At 38.5% G+C, this 24,438-nt stretch overlaps 1 protein-coding gene across 3 annotated transcripts in view; it reads left to right on the forward strand.

Moving 5' to 3' along the window:
* Positions 1–24,438, forward strand: part of LOC133214750 (versican core protein-like) — a 106,996-nt gene that overhangs the window by 18,122 nt on the left and 64,436 nt on the right. For all 3 annotated transcript variants that reach the window (XM_061357964.1, XM_061357963.1, XM_061357965.1), the window contains exons 4-6: positions 9,937–10,111; positions 10,221–10,348; positions 20,886–21,179. In XM_061357964.1, the coding sequence (XP_061213948.1) occupies positions 9,937–10,111; positions 10,221–10,348; positions 20,886–21,179 (597 nt within the window). The remainder of the gene's footprint in view (positions 1–9,936; positions 10,112–10,220; positions 10,349–20,885; positions 21,180–24,438) is intronic.

Here is a 24,438-nt window from a genome sequence, read left to right on the forward strand (position 1 = left end):
CTCTCTCCCCCTCAAAATATTAGTCCCAAATATTATTTATTTCCATTATATTGTCTTTATGAATCTGCACCCCAAAGTCATAACAGTTGGAGGGACTTTTTGTAACCTCAGAGCTGAGGGCCAGCATGGTTCAGCACTGCACTTTGGTCAGCTCTCCAGGGTAGAGCAGGTGCTTGCAGGATGACCCATGAAGTAGTGCTAGAATTATCACCAGTTTTGATAGTCTGCAAGTTTTTTGTTTATCACAAATGAAAAGTAAAATGTGTTTGTGTAGCACTCGCTTGAGGACTAAGCAGGTGTGTTGCTTTAGCTTTTCAGTCAATTGAAAGTATGCAGAAAAAGTGGCAACTCTGGCTCAGGTAATACCTGTTTGATCACACAGCTTAACTCTGGAGTGAACTACAATTGCCTTATTAAAGATAGGAAGCTTCTGCAAAATTCCCCTGTGTGTGGCAATTTAGGTATGGTAAGAAATTTTGCTAGTGCTCTAGAAAGCAACATTCTTTTGTTTAAGTGCTAACACTGTTTGTTAAGCCTAATTTAATAAAATTCTTGAAAACAGCCAAATGAAGTATGCCAAACTTTGTCTGCAATATTCTCATGAAGTAGGTGAAATTGCTCTTTTTTATCATAATAACTTTTCAGGCTTTGTCATGCTGGTGTTTTTGGGGGGTATTTTGAAAGCATTTCAGGACTTGAGTTTTAGATATTGTCAGTATTTCCATTTCTTTCCATGGTCATTCCCTCACTTGAAACTTTCAAACAAAAAGCATATTCCAGGATTAATGAAGCCTAGTAGACAAGTTTAGACAGCTGTGCTGTTTGTTTTTCAAATCAACCTTTGCAAATAAGAGAATAAATAAGCTAACCGGAATGAGAAAAAAAAGTACTGTAATTGCTGTTTCTATCCTTTCATTTAGGTGTGCTACAAATATAAAACCTCTACTGAACCCATTGTGCATTAATAACTGTATTTTACCAGTGGTAGAATGTATTGTGAATGAAAAATAGGATTTCTAAGAATCTTTTTCTCTGTAGCATAGTTTTTCCCAGGTTAAGCTGTACAAGCTGAGCACCTGGTATGTCATTGAAAATAATCAGTAATGTTTTTAATGACTTTTTTTTTTTTTGCCTGAGCCTCCACACCAAGACTGTCCACAGAAGATGTGTATAATTGTGCATCTATTTTTCTTCGTATAGCTATCACAACAGATAAATTTGTTAATTTTCATGTAAATATCCAGCTGATTTGCTATTTTTACATGCCAGATGAACTTCTGAAGTTCAGAAAAGTCAGATTTATATATTATTAACAACAGTGTAAATACTAGCTTTACCAAGAAAATGGAATGTAAATGCAGAACTTCCCCCTTGGACCATGACAAGCCCATATTTCAGTGCTTTGACTCAGTGATTCATCATTGAATCCTACCTTGCCATAAATATAAGCAACTGTTGCCTGATTTATGCTCCTCAGAGATTAGGCCAAAACCAAACTCGTGTCTTTATCATTTCAGACAAAATGTTTGTCTGTCCCCGTGTCTTGTTCCCATGAAAGCAGCCATAGCTGATACCCAAGGGCAAACATAACCATTTTTGCTGTACATTCTGTTGTTTTCAGAGACTTGTAACCTGTGAAATTCCTGAGGCAGAGGCTTTATGTTAGACCACAGCTGGATAAGTTAGTTATTATTCACAAAGAAGATGTGTGCATTTAATTACCCACATTGCCTTTGTCACTACATTGTATATTTCTACTACATCCTTTCTTTTGGCAGGTAAACTAATTCTAAAGAATAACAGGATCTTGATAACTGCCATAATTCTATGGTTTTCCTTTGATTATATGCACACCGTCTGCCAACCAGTTCGGTATCAACAGCTGCTTTTATTCTGTTCATGAGGAGATAAGAAACATCACCAGAATACTGTAGTTTAACGTGGTGTCTTATATCTGCTTAGCAGTGCTAACCTGTGTGAGCACGAGTAGCTTGTGACAGAGGTGAAATAATTTGCTTTTAACACTGTTTAAACTGCTGAACCTAAAGCTACATCTGAACTGCCTTGTTTTTCCTAAGCATTTGTGTTTATGACTCTGTTGCGTGTTCAGTCCTGGTGATCTAATCTGGGAAAAGTCAGAGCAATGTAGGACTAGAAGGATATGCTGGGTCACTTATTCTAGTTTGTTTGGTTTTCCAAGTGAGCATGTTACATACTGTGCTATATGCCATTATTAATCCTGAAATCAAGTGAGAGCACACATTCACATGGGTTATCTGGCTCTTTTCATGTGTCACCTCTAAGGTCAGTGGGGTTAGATTGAACTGTACCCTATATGGTACTATTTTCATTTTACTGCTGATGAAAGTGTAAAAAGGAGGAGATAAACACTTAATTTTAGCCCACACAGGAAGTTTCAGGGCAGCCAGATGCCTGCCCCACTCATTAATCGCAACTGCAGTGCTGGCCCTTGAGGCAGGGGACGACACTAGTGCTGACAGGTCTACAGGCTCATGCAGAGGCAGTTTCAGCACAGGAGATACCTTCTTTCCTGATACTAATAGTGGTAAATAATTTCCTTACACACTGGTTGTTGCTGTAATTACATCGACCTCTCAGGGATATTTTACATTCAAAATGGATCTAACAGTATTGCAGTGTTATATGCGCCAACTTCTTACAAGAAGAGAAATACGGAGAACAAGTCATTAATACTCATTTTTCCTTCCGTGTGTTGTCTTCCCTTCATGTCCCTCTGAAATTTTCCCTTTTCCTCAGAAGCAACTTTTCATTTGTCAGTTCTTGTAATTTTGCCATTATTACAGTGTTTTGAGTGTTTTATTCTGATCCTTTGTTGATGTTACTAAACCCACACGTCATACTATTTTATCTTAGGAGTCCTTGGCCTCACAGCGTTTGAATGCTGAATGTCATAGCCATTCTATGATTTAACGGTCTAATTGGAGGTGTCGTTGCCCATTGCACAGGAGCTGGAACTGGATGATCTTAAGGTCCTTTCCAACCCAAACCATTCTATGATTCTACGATTTTGTCTTTATTCTTAGTAATTTCCTTACCACTGTGTCTTGAAAATGTCAGGTCTCAGGAGAATTCAAGTACTTGAGAGATGGTTTTCTCATCTCAGTAGTTAACGCTGAGCTGCCACTTCCTTCCCACCTTGAGCTTCTTTTGGACACTGTTGGATTTTCACTCTTGGGTTTTCATTGTATCCCAGTAGAAACACTTGGGACCAAGGTAGGGGTTGATGACCTTCTGAAGATCATCCCCAAGTGTTCACTTGCCTGCTAATAATTTACCAAGTGCTGTTTCACAGTCTTCACTTGGATGTCAGGCCTGAAATCAGGAAACCTGAAGTGAGGGTGGGGCTTATTTCACCTTTGATAATTTAAGGTCGCCTGCTAAGCCTAAGCTGAACGCACAGGCTGGTACTACCTTCAGTTCCTCTGATGAGAATCTTGGCTGAAATATACTCTCTGCCAATCCTATCCCTGGTCACCAGTTAGAGAGGTTTAGATGACTAGTTTAGACTAGACTTCTAACCTTCAGGCAAATAAAACTTTGGTAAGCTGAACACCAGAAAGGATTTTATAAAAGTATTGCTATTGTCCACGCTTATTTCCTCTTTCTGCTTATAACAAATCCCACTTACATAAAAAAGTTTTTAGATACTTTGCGAAAAGCTGACCTACAAATGCAATGTAACAGTGTTCTTCATTCTGGAACATAATTGGATATCTAATGAAATTCTCATTTTGTTTGGTGCTATGATATCGGGCAATAAAAAATAGCGCGTATGACCAAGTGTAATCAAAGGGGAAAAAATCCACTCATTTAAGATGACTTTTTACTATTCTTCTTGGAGATTACTTGATTTAAAGAGATCAAAGTAACAAATGGGATGCCTCCTGTTTTGCTGCTTTTTTTTTTTTTTTCATACCTTGCAATTGAATATATTTTAAAGAGCACTTTATCATTTTCTTACTGTTGTTTTGGGAAATCGCTGTTTTCATGGACCTCATTTTGGTACTTTGTGTTTGACTTTGATGCAAACCTGAGAGACTATTTTAGGCTTTATCCTTTTTTAAAAAGACAATAAAGAAAATCCTAGACTTAAAATAGTGACCTTGTTAATGGAAATAAGCCGCAATTAGGGAAGCAGAGTAGATGGCAATTCACATTTTCATTTTTATGCAAGCTCTTCTTTCTTACAAGCATTATAATGATAATAAATGGGAGTTGTTCGTAGTGTGCGAAGCTGCCACTCACTTGTGCTGTTAGCCCTGAGACATTGTGTGTTGACAACCTATTTGATTTGTTCTGTCCACAGCCATAACTCCCCTTCATTATCACTGACCGCATTAGAAGAGGTGCTTTTATTTAATCTTTTAGATTTATCTATCCTGAAACCTTACTGCCTCTTAATGATGAAGCTCTGTACTTCTTTGCTAACATTAACGTGGGCTGGTGCATTTTAAGCCCCTGTTTTACTCTCTTGCATCATAGATTCCAAGGAATCTCTGACTTTTGTAGCTGGGAAGGAGAGAGCACAACGGGTAGCAGCCATCAAAGGGTGGATGAGGGAAACTGCTTCTGGGTGAGAAAGTCCCAGCGTCTATATACGATGCACAGAAACAGGGAAGCAAATGTTCTGATCAAGCTGCTGTGTCCCTCATAGCATTACAGAGTAACGTGGTTGAAAGGGACCTTCAAATGTTATCTAGTCCAACCCCACTGTAATGAGCAGGGACATCTTCAAGTAGATCAGGTTGCCCAGAACCACATCCACTCTGGCCTTGAATGTCTAATGTCAGCTAACATGCAGGCTGGTGGAATTTCTACATCAAGCTGGATGGAGGGCCTTTGGTTCATGCAGGACGTGGCATGGCTTCACATGCAGGATGCTAGAGCAGAGACCAGTGCTAATGGCTAAATTGGTTTTAAGTTGTTGCCCACCCACAAGTATGGGAACAGTTCTAAGAGACTGTGTATTTTTATGTTTGTCTTTTTTTTAAAAATGATTTTAATGTAAGTAGCCTTGGCCTTAGTGAACACTTGTGTGACCTAGTATGTTGCAGTGCAGAGGCAACAAGCTGGGGCAGGTGGTCCTGCTGTGTATTCAGAGATTAATATAGATGTTGTAGCAAAGAAGTCATCTTTCTGAGAAAAATACATACAAATCTCAACATTAATCACTTTTTTAATCTGGATCAACTTTGTCAGAGGAGCTTGTGTACACCTGCACTCAGCTGCATCACTCTGTGAGGGTGGACATAAAGATTTTGCATTGAGCAGCATGGTGTGATTTGATCTCTGTGCCTGGAGAGCAGGAGGGCTGGGACTAGCAGAGCAGAGGGGTTGGTATGTGAATTCTCTCCCCACGAGGAAGAGTTCCCTGAGGCATTTGGCAAGGAAGCTCCCACCTATGCAAAGCATGCCTGTTCTTCTCAGATTGCCAAAGCCCAAGACGGGGTCAGAAGGTGGGTGCAAAACCTTAAATGAGGGACACAAATGAATTATTCATGCAGGAAGCTGAAAATCGTGCCCTCTTGCTTCCTTTCATACAGTGCTCAGTCCTGTAGCATTTATGTTAGCATGTATTTGTAATGTAAATTGTCTTCTGCATTCAAGGTGAAGAGGATCACCAAACTGTGTAGTAGCCGTGGCAGTGGGTTGGGAGTTATTTCATGGGTCTGCTCCGCAGTAGCTAAGACTTCAACATAAAAATTATCAGAGTGACAACCACAACCATCTTAGTATTTTCTCTTTAGATTTTCTCAGCTGTGTGAGACAACTTCTGAAATTCGGGCTTTATGTGACACCAAGAATTCATGTTGCCACAGTATGAGCTCAGTAGTGAAATGACTAGTGTTATTTCTGTATAACTGTAATTTATTAGCTATACCAAGAGCCCTTCTCCTGCAGTTCCATGACATTTTGCTGCACAGTACCCTGGCAAGTAATAGAGCAGTTGCAACCCAAAGGTTGTGAAAGCACAGAACCAGGAAACCCTAGTTTGTTGAAAGTGAAATACTTTGCTTTCATTTTCTGGTCTAAAAGATAAATGATTAAACAACATTCTCTTTTGCTCTGACAGAAGTGAATTTTGGATGCTACAAAGTACTTTTCTGTGAGTGCTACTTCTTTCCTGTAATTACACTGACTTTGTTTCCCAGATTTTCAGAGACAATGTTATACTGCTGTAGTCTGTTTTCCAGTTGCTTTATTTGTTCCTAGGACAGCTCCTTTCTTGCCTTTTCATTCAGAGAGGAAATAGACAAAGGGGAGGGGGGGGGGGGGGGAAGGTTTTACAAATGTTTTAAAGTGCAAAAACTTGGACAATGGATTTTGCTCCTCTCTCTCTGTCTAACTGAAACAATGAAAGTCCTGCACTTTAATCTTCTTAGCCCCAGGGGGTCTTCTAATTATTGCAGCTGTTGCACAGGCTTATACATACTGATGTCCTCCTTCTCATTCATCTTGGAGACTCTTTTATGTCCATTAGCTCCTCACTGGAAATGGAAAAGCCTTCAACTCTTAAGAATAGGTGAAGTTTACCTTCTGGATCAGAGTGAGGAGAACAAAGCATTCTCCAAGTTCCTTTCCAGGATTTACAAATGACCAAAGGCTATTCTCAGCACTGCAAAAGCTACTTTAAATTGCCAGTGACGTTAACTCTTTAGTCTTGCCTTACTGAGGTATCACAGGGATACCAAACATACACCAGCTAGGAAGGCCAGTGGTTGTTTCCAGCGTCGAAGAAGTGAGAGGTGAGATAGTTGTTTGTGGAGAATGCACTCATATATTTAAGTAGTAGGAAGCTTTACAAAAAATACAAGTTCAGAGAAATATCTTGCCATCTCCTACTAAGTTAATTAAACTTTTTGTGGTTGTACTGAGAAACTCTCCTCTTGTGCCCAGTTAGAGCCATATAACTTCAGATAAGCAATCTCACAACAACAACAAAAAAAATCAACAAAAAAGAGGCAAACAAGCTAATACAAAATGCATTTTAATTAATTAACCACAAATGAAATCAACAAATTGATTCACATACTTGAGGATTTGACCCTGAGTTAGTGCTAAATATTGTATACAATAGAAACACCAATGTTACAAAAAAATGTTTAAGATGTTTGTATATTTTCAACAATAACGTGTAGTAAAGCCAGATGCCCAGCTTGTGATGATTATTATAGGTTCACACTTATAATTCAGGGTAGATGTTTTATCTGCTTCTGTTGTAAGCCCTGTAGAATTTGCCCATTTCTTATTTCTGGAGCCAGAACACCAAGCAGGTCACCTGAGCTCATGCACTACTCTACCACTGAAAATAATAATGCTCATTTATACCAGCAAGTATATTGCTAATGCTGTCAGCCAATGTTACTAAATTCTGTATATGTCCAACATGTGCTACATGTCCAACATATATGTCTAACAGGCCTGTCGGACATGCGGTCAAGTACTGTGTTGTTTAGGGCACACAAAGCCAAAATATGTGTGTAAGCACACACAACCCATATAAATAAATATACTTATAGATAGATAGATAGATAGACAAAGTTTTGCACATCTTAATCCAATGTAAATGATATGTAAATTTGCCCTAACCAGGCAATGCTGGATGCCTTATAACAGAGACAGTGCAGGGATATAGGAGCTAGGTAAAGCTGTCTCTCTGATACTTCCTTTCAATCCAGCCTGGTACAGATAGTCCACATTAACAAGAAAATGTACTTGAGGCTGTGGTTTGACACTGATGCTGTCTGAAACAGTGTGGTCCCCTCCATACTGTTATGCTCATTTGCCTTCCAGCACACCTGAAGATGCCCACTGGAAGCTGATCCTGGTCTTTGCTTGCTCCTGAAGTCTGCCTGCAAGTTGCCTGGAACAGTGTCACGGGGCCTTGGCCAAATAATAAAGTGAACTACACTAACAATCTAACAATCCTGATGACTGAATTTCAGGCAGCTGGTATATTTAATTTAGCTATATTTAACATAACCATAATTTTTCAGGGTGCATTCTTGTCACTTTTGGTAAACAATGGTTGGGTCCTTTTGAAGCTAAAATTACACTGTTCTTGGAAGAAGTACCGCTTGTAATAGGTTCTGTCAGTGGTCTGAAAAGGTGCTTTATGGGGACATTAGTGGTCTATAAGCTTCCAGTTAGAGGCTGCAGCTGCTGTATGACTCCATGTTAAATAAAGAAACATGGGGAATCCCAGTGTTTCCTCTTCCAGTTCCTGTTTCTCTTCCAGCAGATTTGATAAAACAAGATGATAATTGAGGTCTACCTGTGATTAGTTTTCAGATAATGTATTCAATTCTAATTTCAGAAACTTTCTTAGTGAATCATGACAAGAACAAAATATGTATTTTCAATTTATTGGCCATATCCAGACCTTTGACAGTTGGCAAAACTCGACTGAATTTGCCTGCATGGGAAAAAGTATTTATAATTATGTTGGAAGCCCTTGAATCAACATTTTATTGTTACCTGTATTTCTGTTTACTTGTAAATTAGCAGACTTCTTCCATCTTTCAACGACATTCTAATAACAAGGATTTGTTGCCACCATTTTCCCAAGCTGTATTACAGTATGTTATTGCCTCATCATTAAGTACTCCAATAAAATCAGCAGAGAAAATGAACATTTTATGGTTTATTTTCTTGCTTTGTAGGCATTCTGTGCAGTGGCATTATATTCTGTAATGCTTTATGGTGCTGTAATTTTTCTGAAGCATTGAAAGTGCAATAAATGATGTTGAATTTTTTTTTTTTTTTAGAGATCAAGGGACATCCTTTTGGTGCTTAACTTTAAAAGACACAATAGAGGAGTGATTTTGCCAGGTGCAATATCTGTTTTTTTGCCACTTAGGAGTCCGTGCCCTTTATGGTTTTAGATGTGCATGTGCAGCTGTTGCTGAATTCAGTGGGACTTATATGTAGCTAGAAAACAGAATGTAGCTTCTAAGCGGATCCTGTCTTAACTAAAACCATCTTAACTCTAGGCCTCGAGCTCCAAAAGTCTGATGTGCTCAAGTAACTTCTGAAATTGTCGAGATTCTTTCCAGAATCAGAAAGGTCCCAAATAAAAACAAACTTTTTTTTGTCTGTGTTGTTTGTAGTGTTTGCAGGAAGAGACAACTGTGAAAAATGGACCAAGAACAGCCATGTATTTATAAATGTCATATTTGTAGTAGGCTTTGATGCATAGGAGCAGGCATTTGGGACATCATCTATTAACAAATTGGCATCAAAAAGTACAATTACTTTGGTGTTCAGGTTGGTTGCATGTCTCAGTGCAGCTACCAGACCTCAAGCACACAGGGATCCCCCATTCCATGTTGGCACCCCTGCGTGCTGTTACAGGAGCTGACTACTTTAGAAAGCCTATTTTTAAGCCCACTTTTTCTGAAGTCTAGATGTGCTTAGTCTTGTTGGGTCACACAGTTTGACTCACAGTTGGATGTATAAGCCAATAAGCCAACGTCAGGTAGTACTGCTGGCATAAACAGCCTGCAGTGCAATTAGCTGACCAGCACTTGGAACTGAAGGTGTCTGGGTAACTATGTGATGACATTGACAGATTTTAGCATTCATTCTCCCTTTTAATCACCATTTTATGTAATACAGGAGTGAAAATACATGTATGGTTTAATAACCTTTTTTGTAAGTGTACAGTGAATATAATTTCACTACTAATAGCATAAGGTATTATAGAGTTACTGGTAGCAGCCACTAGAGGGAGGGACATCACTTATATGATAACATAGCTTTTAGCTTTTTGCTGTTTGTATTCTACCCATCTTCTTTCAGCATTGTAAGAATACCTAGGTAAGGTTACAGTATGATGATAGTTGCAGAAACAATGCAAAATGTGTCCCTAACATAAGGGTTTTGCCTTTCCAGGTGTTGTGTTTCACTATCGTGCAGCAACCAGTAGATATACTCTGAATTTTACACAAGCTCAGCAGACTTGTCTGGACAATGGTGCTGTCATAGCAAGTCCAGATCAACTGAAAGCAGCCTATGAAGATGGATTTGAGCAATGTGATGCTGGCTGGTTGTCTGACCAAACTGTTAGGTAAGTAATTTAAAAGGCCACTTGACAGTTTCTCAAAATTAATATGCTTAGCCTGTACAGACTTAAGATGCTGAATTATCATAACAAATATGAGCATGTTGCATTTCAGGTACCCAATTAGACATCCAAGAATTGGCTGCTTTGGAGATAAAATGGGGAAGAAAGGAGTCAGAACATACGGCCGCCGTTTTCCTAATGAAACTTATGATGTGTACTGCTACGTTGAACGTATGGAAGGTAAGATAGGCCCATATTTACTATGCACTGCAAAATTTAAAAATGACTAGAGATTCTGATGTGGAAAGGCAAAGAAATACGAAATCCAGTGTAAATTAAGTTTTTGCTGTTTTGAATCTGAAGAGAATCGCTGAATGGAGTGAACATATAATTTGTGGTGTAGCAGGCTTCGATTAAAATGTGGGGTCTACAAAAAGGTTTAAAGCTGCTCTAGTCAGTGCAGTAGATCTCACAAAAGTTTCTGTTAAAGCATCTTGTTTTTTGAATGTTCTGAAAACTTTTTCAAAGAAACACATTTAAAGTTTGCGAAACTATATATACTATATGTATCAAGATATATATGGTATATATACATCAAGATATACATATCAAGATGGATATAGTACTTGTGCTAACTGTATTATAGCTCATAAAGTATGCAATTAAAGCTTTTATATCATAAAATATCATGTCATAAAATTAGACCTATATTTAATTGCAATCCAAATTTAATAGTATTTAATTAAAAAGGGGGCATCTCAACATCAAAAAGAAACAAGCAAGAACTTTCCATTTAAGAATCTGTATGTTCTTTAGTCAGTCTTTGCAAAAGCTTTAATGCAGCAGAGTGATTACGATTCTGCCACATGGTGACCTTGAATCATGGATCATTTTGTGAACCACACGGTACCTTGTGGTCCATGGTTAGGCTCTGTGATCAGTTTGATGGTAAGAAAAAATATATAGTAATATTTTCTGTGATTGGGCAATTCTAGCATGCACAAATCTCTGCATCACAGGTGTGACGTTCTAATTGTTTCTTATAATCTCTCTTTGGGAAGTGAATTTAAATGTACCTTTGAGTGAGATGTTCCAGACACCAGAAACACTTACGCTTAGACATTACCGTAGCTAGTTAGATATGTATACTTAAAATATAAATGTAGAAATGGCCTTTCCTGCACCCTATCTTTTTTTTTTTTTTTTTTTACTCCATTTACCCATTTGATATTGTGGTCTGAGTGTGTGACACAGTTTCTGTCTTGAAGATTTTATTTCATACCAATTTTACTGTTCTTTTTTAAAATAATGTCCTTAATAATAATAATGCTTCTAAAATAATTTTCCTATTCTTTTGGGCTGATCTTTGTCAGATATGCACTTAGTTTAATGCTCTTGAAGTTAGCAGAACAATTAACCAATCATGCTCTGAAGCAAGCCTGCCTCTTTGTATGTATACATATTTGTAAGGAACAACTGCACAATTAAAGTGCTTATTTTGTATTCTCTTAGAGCAGAAATAACGCAGATCATGCAGAGTTTTCTCCTGCTAATGACTTAGAGAAACTTTAGTCACTGAAATCAATAAACTTTTTCACTTGATTGCTGAGAATCTGTCCCAGTCTATGCTCACGTTGGAGAGTTATAAAATACACGCCATAAAAGTCTTGCAAAGACTCAAAAAACATATAAGGTTGGGAAGTCTGAAAATTAAGTGACAATTTTGTTAGTGCTCAAAATTTTCTTAAATTTATTTATCTTCTAGCTACATCTGTCCGTGAGCAGCACATCTGCTCTGAACCTTGAGTTCATAATATCAATCCCTGATGGAATTCAGTTCTGAGTCATCTCTGAATCAGGGCTCCTGAATTCAATTTGGGTCTTTTCCTAGCTTACTAAAAGAAGTTTTGACTAATCTGCATCATTCCTGGATGAAGAACAATGGCTTGCTCTTTTCCCTCTTAAGAACAGAGAAGTGTAACTAATATGGACAAGATATGAAGAATTTCATCCTGGATGCATGTGAGCCATCAGTTTCTCAGGTTCTCACTGAGCTTTTGAAAATAAAAATTAATAAATGCCAAAACTGAAGCCTTTGTCACACTGATGCTCATGTTCTGTGCTCAGAACAGCCTGGTGCCAGACCATGAGGTTCAAAGAAGCTGCAGCTACTGTGCAGTCATCTTTGGTGAAAATGCACATGCATTATGTTTGTTTCTCATGAACATTGATTGATTCTTCTTTCTTATAAAATTTCATTACCAAGATTTATGAGCTGCCTTTCTTTCTCAGATAGATATAAGTTTCTGTTTTATTATTATGGGTGACATCCCTGTCCATGGCAGGGGTGTGGAACTAGATGATCTTAAGGTCCTTTCCAACCCTAGCCATTCTATGATTCTATTATTTTATGATATGTTTAAACATATGCATGTCTTTGTAGCCTGTCAACTGGACTGTGGTAATGTGAACTGCTTGTATATGAAACTTTCAGCATTTAAAAAATACAAGATAGTATAGAATATTGGGGAGATTTGGTCTATCAGACCTGGTAGCAATAAGCATGTTTATTTTACTTTCTTCCTTGCACAGTAGTTTCCTGTGGAGAAATAAATAAAGCAAATTCCCAGTTTTAGCCTGTACTTTAGGGGCTCCTTAAAAGAAGTTGTAAGTCCGGCATGAAGACTATGACTGACTATGTCACCTTTGGATCCATTGAAACTCTCCAAGCTACCTTTGTGTGGTATCAGGATGCTCATAGAGATATAGGTACAGGCTCAGGATGGAAACTCTGCAGGAGTCAAAGATGCCTGTGAGCTTCACTGCTGCCCTTTCCAAAGGCAAAAGGATAAAAAGCCTTTTTCCAAATAATTATCAGAATATGCATTTATAAAAATGCTCTAGAATCTTCCATATTGGGGAAATAGCACTCCATCTTAGGCTTGGTACATACTGCAGTCTTTTTTCCTTAGAAAGAGGGTGTGAAACAAAATAATGTGATAAATGATGGCTGCATGTTTTGTTATGTTAATAGAAAATGTCATTGCTGCTAGAAGTACTTTACTGTGGTGTTAAGCTGAATCTGAGAAGAGAGGAGAATTCCTTTTACATTTACAGTTGGCTTCAAGAAAGTAGGGTCAGATGAACACCGAGCACATAGGATAACTCATCCTAAACCTATTTATGTAGTAGGAGTGTCCCATATGTGCTGTGAAGAGGTGACTGCAGTGAAAGAGGTAGTTGCTAACAAGATCTACAGACTCAACCTACTGTATGGGGATTTATTTTTTCTTATTATATTGATCAGTTTTAGTGGCAGATAATTATAATAGCTATTCAAAGATGTTCCCCTCTCCTCTTTATTCTTTTTTCTTTTCCCTATTTTCTCAGAAAGTTTCAAATAAGCTGGTGTCTGAAAATTACTTCTTAAAGTCAGAAGGAGTGACAGTTTTATAGATACAGAATATAGGCAAGTTATACTGACGTGCAGAGATGTTAATTTATTCTGTTTGATGAAGAGAAACAGATGCATGCTAGGAAGACACAGTACAACAACATGATATAGTGCAGGTTAAATTATTCTTCAGTGCCTTCACAGAAACCTGAGCCTATGAGCCAGATATGATTTTTAAGATGGGTCTAAGGAGCCAGGTTGGCTTTGTCTATATAACAGAAGCAGTTTTCTGTAACAACAAAAGTTAGCTTCAAACACAGAGCTTGTTTGCAGTTACATAGCACCAATGAGATTGCACTTTGGAACCACTCATCCACAGAAGCCAGAAAATTAGATAAAATGTCAATGGAAGTTATTGGAAAATGACCACTGCAGTAAACCAGATCCTGTGTTTTGTTTTCTGCACTGTAATACATTCACGTATTGGTAGAAGACTTGCAGTTCAAGATTGAAGGTTATGCCGAATTTCTGATTGCCCCTGTCCACCAAAGGCTGATTCCACAAGACATGTTTCTCTTGTAATGAGAGCTCTCAACACTACTTTAAGAACAAATGACATTCATGGTACATAATACACTGTAGAAATGTGTTCAAGTATGACTTTTTTTCCATGTGAATTTGAAAGTTCATATCCGCATAGCCTATTCTGATTCAATGTCAAATCTATTAGACTGACTTACACTGAACAGGTCCTTATTTGGAGAGTCTGTGTTGGTGGGATGACAATTCATGGAATAAGATGGTGCTTGATTAATGATATCAAAATGTGGGCCATAATGACAATATCATCATGGAAGTCATAGAACAGTTTTTGACCTGTTGGCCACTATTAGTGTGTTACCCCAGAAGGCCATAAATGGTAGTAGGAATTCCTGCAATACATTTTTAAATGAATGTGTGTTGAATTTACAGTCCTAATGTGGGTACTTGTGCTGAGGATTTGTAGGAGCAGCACCATTTCAGTTTTCTTCCTTTCTGGCCATATGAAATCACAAAGTTAGGTAGAGACATGGAGTTCTCTTTGAAACAAAAATTATTAGCTTAAATTAAAACCAGTTGTCTAGGCTAACTCTTACCATTATAATTTAAATATTCTGAGTTTTGCTAAAACACATAGAAGAATAATTACGGGAATGACTTAAAATTTTTGAGCTCCTTATAACATTCTGGAGTCAAAATATCATTAAATAGGTACTTGGCATGGTCTCTTATTACAAACTGATTTACATTCCTCATATTTCTTCACATATATCAGTGTACCAAGCATTAACAAAAATATTTAGGATATGTTTAACTATGGAAAGTTATTTACTAATAGAGAGTTTAATGTAAAGTGATTTGAGTATGACTCTGAGATACTCTTGACATCTCCAGCTGATGCAGTGTCTGCACCAGTGTCTTCTGTGGAATAATCCCTTGAATGGAAATGGGTGATGGGGATGGAGGAACTTCCATTCTGTCTTCAGATCAGCGTGCATGTGATTGATTTGACAATGCTGTGGTGTCAAAGTAAGATCCACTAGCCAAAGCCCACTGATGAAGTGAGGGACTGTGAGTGTGTGGTGCAAAGCCAAAACACAAACTGCTCCATGCAGTATTGTCTTCTGGCCAAAGCCAGTTAGAAGCCATATATGTCGAGCAAGCATATGTAATATGCAGATGGGAAATAAGAAAGTTATTTTGGGGTGGCTGTGGGGAACATTATACAGTCTCCCTTCCATGCGCCATTTCCCCCCAAAGTGAGTGCAGAGAAGAAAAAGAAAAAACCAAAACCAGATGTCCTTTAAATACTTTCCAGCTTTACTATTATGGAAATTTCTGTGAGAATGATTATTAAAGAATTAATAGTCTAAAATATGGCTTCAGGTGAGAAATTTGTTCTGTGTTGTGGGGCAGGTAAACATCTTTTCCACAGCCCATTCCAATCCTAGAGCAACAGTTAGATTTTAAAAGAGAGACACAGAAAAAAAGGGTCTTTTCTTTAATTTCTAGTTCAAGGCCTGTGGTAGACTCACAGCCTTTGCATTGTCTTATACTGGGTACTTCTCTAGCCTTGAATTGTGTGACCTAATGCAGGGTTGTGGACCCAAGAGTTCTCAAGTGGGGTACAGAGCCCAGATAGAGTAAACCAAAAATGAAATAATACCATGGTGGTTATCAAGCTTGACATTGTATTTGAGATCACAGCATAATAAAGCTCATCTTTGGGAAGATCTGAAAATCCTGACATCTAAAGGAGTTTTGTAAGAGTAAAGCACAAAAAAAAAAAAAAAGAATCATCATATAGGATGTTAAATTCATTTCATCTTCTGTATAAGTAAGAGCCAGTGACACTTTGCAACTACAACAGAGCTATCCAAGGGTGCAGCAGTTGCCATACTATTCTTCATGCTTGAGAGCAAGCCTGTGGGAAACGTCTTGTTAAATGCAGTAAATTCCTGTTCAGCCTATGGTTTTGCATGGAATAGATCTAAGACATTCAGGAGAGTTTAACTACAGCATTACTGATGTGAATCAAAAGTAATCAACTAACTTGTTCTAACGTGTAAGAAAAAAACTTCTTCAGCTTATCTAGCCTTCTGCTTTAAAGTTGAACCTAGATGTTTAGGTCTTTGTGTTTTTCCAGTCCTGGAGAGTGCTTCACAGTAAGTTCTGACTTTGTTAAGGATACCTTTTTATTAGCCTGGTGTGTCAGAGAACCAGCCCTTAACAGCAGCAGGATGGAGGAAGAGAACTGCAGCTGAGACATTTTGTTTGTGAAGTTTGGAAAGGATGAAGACTGGAGCATGAGTTGTATTAATAAGCAGGATAATTATATGAAGGCACTTGACTATGCTGGAGACAAATGAAACTTTTCAGGTCCTGGACAAAATGTATCTGTATGTTTTTTTCCAGAGTATTCAAGACAAGAGTAGTGGTCTCCATCTCAGTGGAGGAATAAGTTCTCTCCACACATGCTTGTGGAATAGTACCTCTTTCCTCGTTGATGTACAAGCAGTCTAGTAGTCCTGTTGGTGGCTGCTGCTCCCTCTTTGTGTGGGCCTTTTGACCAAAGAAAGAAAGAGAGGAGAATTTAATGGAAAAACCTGGGACATGTGATCCTCAGTGTGCAAGAGTAAACATTTTAGTTTCCAAAGCATTGATAGTATTCTTGCTTCCTTGAACACCTGATCATATCCTAGAAATTAAGGCTTGGACAGATTCTATGTTTCTGAAGAAAGTAATGATGGTAGAGTGTCATGACTGTTTGAACTTTGAACTGCCAACCATCTGGCCATGACCAGATGTTTATGAGGAGCAGTAATACCAGGCTACAGCTACAAGTGGGGAAATGTCATTAGAATGTTCCATATAACGTCAGAAAATATATTTTCTCACTTCTAGCCATCTTTCATACCTCACTTGCGACTCTAGTCATGGAACCCTGGAGCTCTAGCATCTCCATAAGTGCATCATTGCTTGATGAGCTTGGTGGGTTCCACCACCTCTCAGAATGATTAGTGAACAGGTCTGGAGTTCACCACAGACCCACTGTGCTCAAAAAAAGAGCTGCCAAATTCTTTGTGAGGAATGATGTTTCTTCTCCTCGAACAAGAACACCACCAAGAACAGAAGATGGAAAGTTACTGGAGCCTTTTTGTCTTGTTTTTCTTTAAAATTGTTGAAGTCAAGCACTTCCATCTATGGGAACAATTATCTTTTTGTGTATTTAATATCCCTTTGGATATATTTACATCTTTCTCTAGTTGGCACTGAAGGTAGTGTAGTATCTGTGCACCCAAGCTCAAGTTAAAGCTTGTGAGCACCAAATTCTGGATGGGACAGTGGTAATGAAGGCTCCTTTGGCACTGGAAATGCCAAATGGGTGAAAAGACTAAAAATATTACAATCAAATAAATGTATCTCCTTAGTATATGTCATTCTCTCACAGGGACTGGTAAGGACATTTCATGGGTGGTTGACTAGCCGCCACCTACAGCAGCTGGTGTGTTAAGAGATGTGCTAAAAGCATTCAGTAGGAGACCCACAGGTTATCTCTTCTCTGCAGTTTAAGAGAATCCTTCAGACATCTGTAAAGCTATTTTCATGGACTTGTAGCTTATTTTATTGTGCTTGGCATGATGGGTGATGCTATGTGAAGCTGAGGAGATGATTCTGTTCTCTGGGAGGAGAGTCCCGCATAGTCAGGCTCAAAGATCTCCTCTAGGAAGCAGCAGCCCAGCAAAGCTTTAATTGTGGTTCAATTTATGGAAAAAGAAATTACTGATGAGTTCTGTGCTGGAGGACTTCCATGTAGATTCACTACTTCTACCCTAGTCCATACATGTTGTGTAGTGACCCCCGGCTATGGGTATAGCCTGCCCTTATTTCTGTGCTTGCTTTTAAGATGTGTGATTCATGAAATTCACATCTACAAACATGCCCAGCTCAGTGAGACGTCTCCTGATGAGAGACAATAAGTGAATTAACCTTCAAAGGGATGGAGCTTGCTATAAAACCAGTTGATAAAACCAGCAGATCTTAAGAGTTTTTTCCTTGGGGGTTCTAATGAATGAGCTTTTGTCTTCAAGAAAAAAACTGGCTTCTTCATCTGGCACGATGGTATATTTGAAAGAGAAGGAAAAAGCATGACTTTCATCAGGTGTTTGTTTTAACCAAGCACAACAAGCACATATAACAGGAATTTCCTGGAGATTCTTCAAGTGCTCTGACCACTGAGGCTGGAGGATCAACGTGAAGCCTGATTTTAAAAAGGAACCAGCAATAATATACATTACATTGTTCTCTGTAGTCTAAATGTTGTTATGGTCTTCATTTCATTCTGATACTGTAGGACTAGTTTCTCTTAAATTGCTGGTCTAGGCCCTGAGGTTTGCCTGCATAATATTGCTAAGTTATTTGGAGTGTGCTCCATCTATAAAAACATTGCACATGGCTTTTAATACACACAGAACTTAATCTGCCCTGCTTTGGTGTTGGTGGCTGTGTCATTTCTCTCTTAATTTCTTTGCTTCCAATGTTTTGGCTGGGAAATGGAAGTGCTTTCAGGTATCATCATAAAGAGACTGTAAGACTGTGATAGGATGAGTTCTTCTGATAAATATGGAACTCACTGTTCTTCCAAAAGTAGCAGTTAACTTTTAGAGACTGCATGGATTCTCTCAACTTCACCCTTAATTTTGGGGGGTTTTTAAGGAAGTTTCATGCAGGGGTCTCTCACGTACTTCAAAAGTACTTCAGGATGTTTCAGCTACATCAATCAACATGCTGGAAGTCAGGATTGGGGTAAAAATTCTTTTTCCGTGGCCTCTTGAAAGCCTCTGTCAGTTTTGAGGTTGAGTCCATGAGAGAGCTCATGAAAACCTGAGCTGCATTTTATGATTTTTCCTGAAATGCTTAGTTTTATTTTTCATATTTCATTCCAACAGTTATTATGCGTATTAAGTGTACACTCAATGCTGCAGAATTTTAATGTATTTACAGACTGGAGAGACGAACCTTGGCATCATATCTCCTAGGCTAAATGGCTGCTATTTGAAGTCTGATTTTTGCACTTTACTGGATATTTTTAAACTGAGAATTCTGGAATCATAGAAAAACATTCTTTAATAAAGCAACTGCAAGCTGCCATGTTTTAATATCTTCTTACCCTTTATCACCATCATTCCTGAAATAAATTAGTATTTACTTGGTATAAGATGGAATGATAGTAAGGGCACTTTGTTGATTGCTCTGGCACTTGTTTGACTTCTTTGTGAATATATCATCGCAAAGCCTTTAATATACCAAATACGTGGCAAAGAATGTGAATTTGGACTTCAGTTAGTGGATTGTTCTGGTTAGCATGCACTTTTCCTTAAACACATGTGGTTTTGATCATTTAGTTTTTCTGGTAAAAAAAAACCAAACACCCAAAACATCTTTGGTAAAGATGGTATGAATATCACAGCAGGTGACTTTCAGAATGAACTAAACAGATACTGGGTGAGTAAGATAGATTCAATACAAAGAAAGATATGCCACCCATATTTTAAATGCTCAGTATTATATTGCACATAGGGCACACTCCAAGGGAAACTTAAGGCAGATTTTCATATCGAAATACTCCTTTGCAATTTTAGTAAGTAATTCTCTGCAAAGTGATCTCTTACACAAGTAGTGATTGAAGTTTTACAGTAAGACATAACTGTTCACTGAGTTGCTTTAACAGAGTGCAATGACAGCTCTGAGGAATTAATACACCTAATTTTAATGAAGTTATGCATACGCTCCTTTTGGAAGCAGTAATTCAGATCAGCTGATGAAAGAATTGCTCTGCATGTCCCATGTCAATAAGCAGTGCTTTCCTGCAACAGTGACTGTTGTGTTCTGACCTACTATAGCTGGAGAATTACTCTTTTGTAACATATTTTGAATTTAACACAGTTTTCTACAGCTGAACTTGTTGATTTTAGGTTTCATCAGTTTTATCTGAGCAAAAACTAGAACGAAACCAGTTTATAGTTTCATTGTCAGGACTTGAACATTAGAGCCTTGATTTTGTTATAGTATTCAGGTGAATGAGGCAACCAAGCTGACTGTATAATGGTGATTTAGTTTGGAAATAAAATATTAGATGTGGTATTTGTTTTGTTTGACTTTCCCACCAGAAGGCTATTATTTACAAATTGTTATTCCATGGAAAGTAAACTATACTTCCAACATTTTAGGCTAATTCAGCTTTGTCACACAAAAGTGGCTTTTCCACACAAAAAAAGGGATATGACATGTCTGTAGCACTCCCTCACCTTTTTTTCCCCATGGGGCAAGATGAGAACTGATGGAATATATGACATTTGATGCTGCTGTGAAGCCGCCGGTAAGGAAAACTTTATTTTACTGTGTGCCTCAAGTGACATTCTCGTGATGACTAAAGGGGTCAGGTAAGAGGCTTGCAGATGTAAAAGATTTGTTTTACTGAGAGAGTAAATTCTGTTGGACTTGATTCAATTAGTGTAGTTGAGTTGTAGTATGCTCCAACGGAGGTCACAGAAGAGCTTAAAGGCTGCTGTTGTCTCTGCCTAGGGACTGAGAAAGGGACTCAAACTCCAACCATGTGCACTTCATGGTATTAATTTTGCATATAAATGCTCATGCTTTGTAGTAGATTGATTTTTATATTCAAATCTGGGAAATATGGTTTTCCAATATTTTTTTTTAATTATTTTTTAGAAAAAAAATTCAAACAAATTTTGGAAAAACCATGCAGGATGTTGACTCAAAGAAGGACTTAATGGTGAAATGTGATACTCAGTCTTTGTTATCTGTGTTCTGTTCCTCTAGATGAAGTGGTTCATGTCTCAGCCCCTGAGAAGCTCACCTTTGAGGAAGCTAAAGAGCTGTGTCGGAAAAGAGATGGTGTTCTTGCTTCTGTTGGGAACCTGTATGTGGCCTGGAGGAATGGCTTTGACCAGTGTGACTATGGCTGGCTGGCAGATGGCAGCGTTCGTTACCCAGCCTCAGTGGCAAGGCCCCAGTGTGGTGGAGGTTTACTTGGGGTGAGAACCCTGTACCGCTATGAGAACCAAACAGGCTTTCCTTATCCACATAGCAAGTTTGATGCCTACTGCTATGAACGTAAGCTTTGTTTTCTTAGTTATAATTTTCAGTATGCTCATCATTCTAACCCTCAAAAGTGTTTCCTTTAATATGTATTTTGTTCCAGTTCTTGCAGAGAGCATGAGTTTTCAAAAAAAAGAATAATTATGGCTTTACAGAAAAAAAGAAAAGTCCAACTAAAAAAATGGCTTTAAATAAACTGGCAGTTAAAGATAGGCAAAGTTTTAAGGTAAGAGTTCAGCCTGGGTAATGTTTTTACACAGAGTTTCACACTGTACCCACAGTCACCCGGCTCTGTGGATGCTACATATTTTGGTGCCCCTGGTATATTTGCATCATGTCAATGAACATAAGGAACAGAAGAAATGTCCTACATGAGTAGTTGAATAACTGTCATGTAACTTAATATTCTGTCTCCAGTGATTGCAGTAAGAGAGGCTGTCTGCAGACTGCACACACACGAGCATGGTCGTTTTTAGGTCTCTGGGATACTAGTAATTTGAGGGCTACCTCTGGGTTCCAGGCATTTTGTCCCATCATAATTTTTAGCATTCTAAAGCAGCTGTAAGTTCTAAAGCAGTTGCAAATTCTCTTCTCACTCACCAAGTGTTGTGTGTGCCAGTCAGCTGGTGCTGTGTATGGTCTAAATTGCCATCTCTCCTCCACACTTGTAGCTTTCCTTTGGCTTTCTGGTTACATATTCCTCTGTAACCCTTCTTCAGTGCCAGCAGCCTGGCTCTGCTGTTCCTATGGTGCAGCCTATCCTGGCATGAGTTCTTTTTGTCCCAAAAGGCTCACCAGCTTCTAGCGTACCTGAGTTTCTCTTCCCTATTATGTCATGTGTTCCAGATCCCTGCCTGTCTCTGAGACCTTCCTCAGACTGGTCACTTCATAGGCAATCACCATGGAGGTCCTGGTCTAATTTGCCTGGTCTTCTCCAGAACATCCCTCCTACATTTCTCTCTGTCATTAGTGATGAGTACTTACTCTTTCCTTACACCTCCAGAAACCCATCAATATATCTTATGATGAACAACATGTAATTTCTGTGTAACTCACAGGTAATTGAGCCTCTTAAGAGAGGATCCATCAGCTTACTTCTATTCTTTGAGTTCTTCTCCATCAGAAGACTGTTCTTTGTGCAAGAGGACACTGATACTGTTGGAAGGCACATCACATCTAAGACGTCAGAGTGCTTCTACCCAGCTGAAAATCTTGCTTTCCTGAGACTTGCAGCCTCCTCAACAGCACAGGGAGGCTGGACCGCTCAGCAGTTTTTCTACTCAAGGAAAGTTCCTGCTCAGGTTTTCTCTGTTCAAGGAGATTCCTGTGGTTGCAAATAGTACAATTGACATTAACGTGTAAAGGCTACTTGAGTTAAAAGTTCTGAACTTGTTTTTTAACTATGAATATCTAGCTTTCTGGACTCAGTCCTGTGACTGTAACTCAGAACTCCTTGAAATGGGCAGCTTGTACTGTCTCCATTTTTGTGGATGATGAACCAACTGCAGCTGCAGATCTTTCTAGCTTGGGCACTGAAGGCTCATTTATGAGCAAACCTGACTGTTTTTAGAATAAATCCCAACATCTGGTGTAAGGTTACAGTCTGGCTGTTCTCAAACACTCTGCAATGTCTTAAATTAAGAATATGTTTTTCCATTATTGTTTGTGGGTAAGAAGTTCCAAAACTTTGCATGTGGAAGTAGTCCTAATGGACTTCAAGGGAACAGGAATAAGAATTAGGTAAGTTCAGGAGTGTGCAAATTGTGCTCTAATTTGCAGAGCAGAGTTTTGTCATATCACACATTCTGTGCCTCTCCCAAATAATTTATTAACAGTTTTCATTGTCGTGGGTAAAACTGATTTTAATAGAGACAAAATTAATCAGTCCTTCTAAAACGACTGAAATAGTGACTGTACATTTTGCCTGTAATCTACTCTTTTGTTAGGACAAATTCCAACTTTCTGTTTGTTTGTGTGAATTTCACCCTTTTCAAATTGTTCTTTCCAGAAGTTTTATTTAACTAATTTTAGTGACATACAATTTGTTCTAAAAACATCCTTGATAAGTGTGGGTTGTTGCCTTTTGTGTCTTGCCCTTGATACACAGAGAATAAATATTTCATCCATTTGGAGCCCAGGAAGTAGACAGTCTATGACTATCAGCCCTTTTACAAGAAAAACAAAAAAAGGCTAAACAGAACCAACACAGTTTGGTAGGGAGTGGGTTATTCTCTAGGAATTTTAATTGCAATCGACATTACATCAGAATTAATTAAACTCTGCAAGCTAGGTCAGTCACGTTTTGTCAGAGACATCGGGTTTTGTGTAGAGAAATGTAGGAGTGCAATGCTGAACCTGGTACCCTACATGAGGGTGCCTGTCTTCAGCAGTTACTGAAAGCTCGCTCTCTCTCAGAAGGTGCTTGGGATCTCACAGGAACCAGCTGTAATTCTTCATTGCTTTTGCTAAATGATTTATGCAAGTGGTGAATAATGCGACTCACTGCCTAACATCTTGCTCTTTCACATCTTGAGCAGCTGCCTGAAGCAGCGGCTGTACAGTGAGTCACTCTCTCCTATTGCAGTCTTGGAGACAGCCCCTTTTTTTGGGGCAGAAAAAGGGAAAGGAAAGAAAAGAATGGTTCTACAGTATAGCAGGAAGCTTGAGTTTAGATCCTTGTTTCAAGCAGACTTTTGTCTGGGAATTTCCTTCAAACTTCCCTTTATCTCTATTTCAAAGTGTCAGTGCAGTAGTCCACCACATAAAGTTCACCATCCCCCAGCTCTGACTGCTTTCAGCTTGACACAAGATTTCAAGCTTTTACACAGAGTTTCCCATCATGCCACACAACAAAACTATCCTCTCTAGGACCTTGACTCTTTCCACTTAACTCCAATCCAGCGCTTACAGCTCATTATATGTTTCAGATTAATTACATTGTTGTGTTTCCCTCCTCACCTGAGTACCCAGTCACACCAGCAAAAAAGCTTCTGTTACTGGAAAAGAGATAAACAGGATATTGCTACATTCATTTATATATCTTGGGTCAGGTAAAGGAAAACCAAATGGGCTTGACCCTACTTCTGTGAGCAGGGCAGGATCAAGCCAGCTACCCAGGTAGCTCCGGGTTTGCAGCACAGATCACAGAATCAGCTAGGTTGGAAAAGAACTTTAAAACCATGTCCAACCTTTTAATAGATATTAATGTGTCGATCTAAGTTTTTTTACAGTATCCCTCTAAAATTTCTTCTGCCTCCTGTGTGAAAATTAGTGA

The sequence above is a fragment of the Neopsephotus bourkii genome, unplaced genomic scaffold, assembly GCF_033783945.1.
Source record: "Neopsephotus bourkii isolate Nb327-2 ecotype Australia unplaced genomic scaffold, CSIRO-AGI_Nbou_v1 NB_934, whole genome shotgun sequence".
Taxonomy (NCBI): Eukaryota; Metazoa; Chordata; class Aves; order Psittaciformes; family Psittacidae; genus Neopsephotus; species Neopsephotus bourkii.